Genomic DNA, 4,750 nt, shown 5'->3' with positions numbered 1-4,750 from the left:
CAGGTGACCTTGCGCCCTAGTGCCTCAACTTTGGCCTTCCCACTGCGATCGTGAACTGTTCGAGGTCTTGAATTAGTCCTCACTCTGTATTGTTTTTCTTGAAGGGATTTGTGTTCTGCCTCCACTCGTGGGGGCTTTTGTCGGAGTCCCTCAGCACTTGGGGGCCGGCCTTACGGGGCCACGGGGGCACATAGGCCTAGGAGCATCTCAGCAAGTCAGCAGTGTTCGGTTTTCTGCAAATGAATGGATAGGTGAGACCGAATATATTTGCAAGATAAAAACCTCCTACATTTTCTCCAAAGGGGTGTTGTCCATTGGCCCAGAAGGCCGTGAAGCCTTACTAAAATGGGCGGGGGACCCCTCAGTCGGAATCGAGGAGAAGCAAGGAAGCAAAGGATAATCTGCATAGTGCGAGGCCCTCTTCCGTACCGCATAAACCTTTAGGAAAGGCAAGGGCTATAGCTTGAGAAAACACCCTTTAGGACACCTTTGCCTACCGTCTGAAGGGCCCTCCCAGGCTCCGAGATAGCTACTTTTTCGAAAAGACTTTTGGGGTCGGCAGACATATGCAGAGGATATTCAAGTTTGCTCGGTAGGGGCTCTAGCCGAGTAGCTGGTGGCGGATCGACACGGAAGAACCTATGCGCCTCTGCCCATGGGAGCAGGTGAAGCAACGTGGTGACCAAGAGACGGAGTGCGGCAGCCGAAGAGGAGAGGGAGGCAGAGTTCTGCGTACGAGAGTTAGAGCTGACATCCGCTACTTTTGGTACCGCAGCCAAGGACAAGAGAGACACAGGAGTGACTCTCAGAAACACCTGACAGAGAAAACGCCAGAAAGAGTGGGCAAGAGAAGCATATAGCTAGCCCAAGAGGCTTGGCAAGCGAGTTTTTCGGGCGGGGGTTGAAGCAGGGAGTACACATAAGGCTAAAAAGGAACGCTAAGGATAGACGACCTCTACGGCGCTCACGACTACAGTAGAATGCTCTCCACGAACGTGCGAGTGGTCGTACGGACTCGTCCCTTCGCCTCCAGCAGCTCGGAGCTGTTCTCAGTGGATGAAGAAAAGGAGGCCGTGGAGGTTAAGGTCCCACTGAAGCACGAGTCTTACCAGTTTAGGTTCAATAAGGTGCTGCACAATGCATCCCAAGAAACTGTCTTCAACGAGTGTCTGCCCAAGATTTTGCAGGGAGCAGTCGAAGGCTACAATGGCACAGTTATGGCCTATGGACAGGTGGACGAACAAACGCACGATACTCCAACTGGGAAAAGGGCAATCCCGATTGCGGGACATTTTCCTTGTCTCATCTCTTGGACTCTTTCCCTAATCTCTGGTTTCGTTTTTATATATCTAATAACTTATGGAAACTCATTCCTGCTGTGCTACTTGTCTGTTCGCCTATCTGATTCCTTCTGCGTTGACATCTCAAATACACCAGCGCTTGTCTTAGTTTATCTTTGTTTCGCTCTGCCGGACTCCTAGCTTAGTCCTCAAGCGCACGCAAAACCGCGAATACGTTCATCCGTCAGCAAATCATGGTGTATCTTTCTCTGTCCTTGTCGCCGTGCTACCCTCTGCGAGCTTACAGCCCTTAGTGCGTTGGTCTGCTTTTTGAGTTTCGACCGTACTTATCGCTCTTCCGCAGTGACTGTGAGTGGTTGACGTGTTTCGCCTTTTTGTGCACTTCTGCTGTCGCCATCGGTTGCCGTGGATTCCGATTCCGCGGCACATCTCCTGAATGTGTCCCAGTCCAAAGCATTCCATAAATAATCTCGCCATGCAGTGCAGACGCAGCGAAACTCACGACCTGCAACTTAAAATTTCAAGGTTTTGGATTGGGATGCAGGACTCCTTTGGGGGTTGCACGTTTGCAGACCGGCGCGGGGAAGACATACACGATGTGTGGGAGTTTGCGGAGCTTTGATTTGAGAGGCATCATTCCCCGTTCGATTTCTTCTTTGTTTTCTCTCTTGGAAGAACAAACGGGGATAGAGTTCTCCCTCTGTGTGTCCTACTGTGAAATCTACTCCGAACTCATTTTTGATCTGCTGGCCGAAGGAGGACTAGAGGGACAAACCGGCACTGAGCTTCAGGCCAGTAAAACTTAGAGATATGCTTGTTTTCTATGATCATAGTATGCCTCGGGAGCAGGAACGAGGGGCAGCACGCTAAGGTTCGCGTTCAAGCGAATTCCTGTCACATGTTCTATGGCGAAGGACCGGACGTTGGTCTGTGGGTAGAAGTGCGTAGTGGTTGACGGATTCTGCGAAGACATATGATGCATTTCCATAGTCAGGCTTGCTGTATGTTGTCTGTGGAGTGTGTATCTTTGCAGATCCAGGAGGACTCCCGGGGTGGATTGTCGGTTCGTGGGCTGTCTCAGCGTCCTTGTGGGTCAGTGTCTGAGGCGTTGAACTACTTTTACTTAGGGTCGAGCCTCCGCTCTGTCTCCTCCCACGGGATCAACTCCCAGAGCAGCAGGAGTCACTGCATCTTTACGGTCTATATACAGTGCAAAAGCACGGTGAATACAGCAGAAGCCACAAAAATCAGCAAGTTGCATTTTGTGGATCTCGCTGGATGCGAGAGGCCCAAGAAAACGCAAACGGAGGGAGTGCTCCTCAAGGAGAGTGCATTTATTAACAAAAGCCTTTCGTTTCTAGAAATGGTGGGCTACCCGCATGACGCTCGTTGTTTAGGATGTAAAGATTGGACAATAATGCCGCAAACAGTACTCCAGTTTTTTCCTTTAGGGCACCCTTGGTATGCATTGTGCTTTGGAGACAAAGAATTTGTGGTGTCTACTCAGGTGGTGGTCGCCCTTGGAGAGAAAGGCAGAGAACACATCCCTTACCGGTCAACCCGCCTGACACATTTACTGAAGGATACGATTGGGGGTAAGCAGGCAGTAAGGCTTTTAGCTTGGGGCTATGTGCGGTCCTTTACCGACGGTTAGAACTGTTAATACTGGCCGTACTCACAGCTGCGTATGCTTTTCCGTGTGGCGATCCGCAAGACTGGTGGTGCCCATAGAGCCCGCGTCGTCGAGTATGCTGCAACTGCAAATCTGTTCGACTACTGCTGCAGGAAACAGCAATACGTGCTTGATAGCAAACATATGGCCTGAGAAGGAACACCTCGAGGAAACACTCTCCACATTGCGGTTTTCCTTGCGGATGATGCGGGTCCGCTAATCTGTCCCTTCCAATGTAGCTTTGACCCTGCCTTTTCGTGCCTTGGCGCTCCTCTTGGTTACTGATTTTCTTTTCTAATCAGCACCCTTCGTTTTGACTCCTTCTTGTTGCATATTTCCTTCCTTTTGTTTGACTTCCCCCGAGTTATATCCCTCCTGTTCATAGTCTTTGATTTCCTTGTTCTTCATCGTGACCTCTGGGTGGCTTGGAGGCCTTCGGTCTCTTTGCCAGTGGCCGCTGGTTTGCCTAACTGGCGAGCTGACATGCAAGCTAGCTGCAATGCTGGGTCGATACGAAAGTTGATGTGCAGCCCTAAGGAGGCGTTGCCTCAGGTAGCCAATAAGGCTGTGGTAAATTTGGCGGTGGACCCGTTGGATGTGGTCAAACGTCTTGAAAAGGAAGTTGCGCGTCTCAAGCAGGAGTTGCAAATAAGCAACGCTCTCTTGGGGAAGCCACCTCAGGTCACGCACACCCTTCACTAGGAATAATGTTCCAACTAGAAAGCTCAAAGTCAATTGCTCTCATGCCGGGGGTTCCATTTAGACTCCAGGGTGTTCTAACTGGGCTGCTTTACAGGGACTAGGACTTGGGAAATCCACTGCACCACACGGATTTTTGTGTGTCTGTAGCTTCTGGCTTGGGGTTTCCAGTGTAAGAATTCATGTTTCTCTCTTCGAGTCTAAGGAGAAGCACTACGTGGTAGGGTTTGTGGCTCAGTCCTTCGAAGCACCTAGCCCGGAAGAGATCGAGGAGATGCGGAAGGAGGCTACGCTATTCTTGAATGGCGAACAAGAAGCAATACCCTTTAGCTCACTTAGGTATTACAGCAGAAGCAGCAGCAGCACTAGCAGTACCAGCAGCAGAATGAACAGGATAGCTCGCCTTTTGCTGCAGATGTCCTTGTTTATGGAGAGCCACCGTAGCTGCCATAGACTCTTCATTAACTTCTGCAGGAAAATGGAGGAGCTTCTGCACGTGATTCGCTCCATTTTTCAAGAGACGACAGCAGCAATCAGGCGAGAAGCCTCATATTCAGGGTCTGTTGCCGCCTCTGTCCCACACAGCGAGAACTCGGTGGGGCACCAGGGGGCCCTCGAGCTCGCGGGGAACTCAAAGGCAGTAGGGGCCACTGCGCCAGCAAAGTCGGTGAAAGAACAGAGCAAGGCGAGCCAACAGGGGAGCCCACAAGGGGCACCCTCCTTAGCGCCGAAGCCAGTGCAAAGTGAGCTGCAGAGTACAAAGCTCAATGTTTGTGGACCTTAGGAGGCGTCATTAAAGTGCGGTGCTACACAAGCAGTTTTTAACCCCTGTGCGCCGAACAACCACACCGGTAACAGCCATACGAGACACTACAGCCCACACAGCAGCAGCCCCACTATCATAAGCGCACGAAAAGTGCCTCAACAGTAGCAATAGAGTGCAGGTGCCTTTCACTCAGAGGTGGGATATGAGGATCCCTCAGTAGGTGGTCACTCCCTAGGAATCGACCCAGACCAGTCCGAAATATGCCACACGCAAAAAGCCAAAGAAACCAGGCAGCCAACATGCAGCGAGTAA

The 4,750-nt window shown here is 51.1% G+C and overlaps 1 protein-coding gene across 1 annotated transcript; it reads left to right on the top strand.

Moving 5' to 3' along the window:
* The first annotated feature begins 989 nt into the window (after window positions 1-989).
* Window positions 990-4,750, top strand: LOC34620220 (kinesin-like protein KIF9). The gene is made up of 9 exons (XM_026336360.1): window positions 990-1,232; window positions 1,874-2,092; window positions 2,335-2,667; window positions 2,809-2,896; window positions 3,087-3,184; window positions 3,526-3,654; window positions 3,911-4,011; window positions 4,147-4,441; window positions 4,610-4,750. Exons 1-9 carry the CDS (start codon window positions 1,218-1,220, stop codon window positions 4,748-4,750), a joined length of 1,419 nt encoding a protein of 472 aa, XP_026192145.1. The 5' UTR covers window positions 990-1,217.

Source organism: Cyclospora cayetanensis, unplaced genomic scaffold (assembly GCF_002999335.1).
Source record: "Cyclospora cayetanensis isolate NF1_C8 unplaced genomic scaffold, CcayRef3 CcayRef3_contig_122, whole genome shotgun sequence".
Lineage (NCBI taxonomy): Eukaryota > Apicomplexa > Conoidasida > Eucoccidiorida > Eimeriidae > Cyclospora > Cyclospora cayetanensis.
The sequence above is the reverse complement of the archived record's forward strand: the minus strand, read 5'-3'. Positions and strand labels throughout refer to the sequence as shown.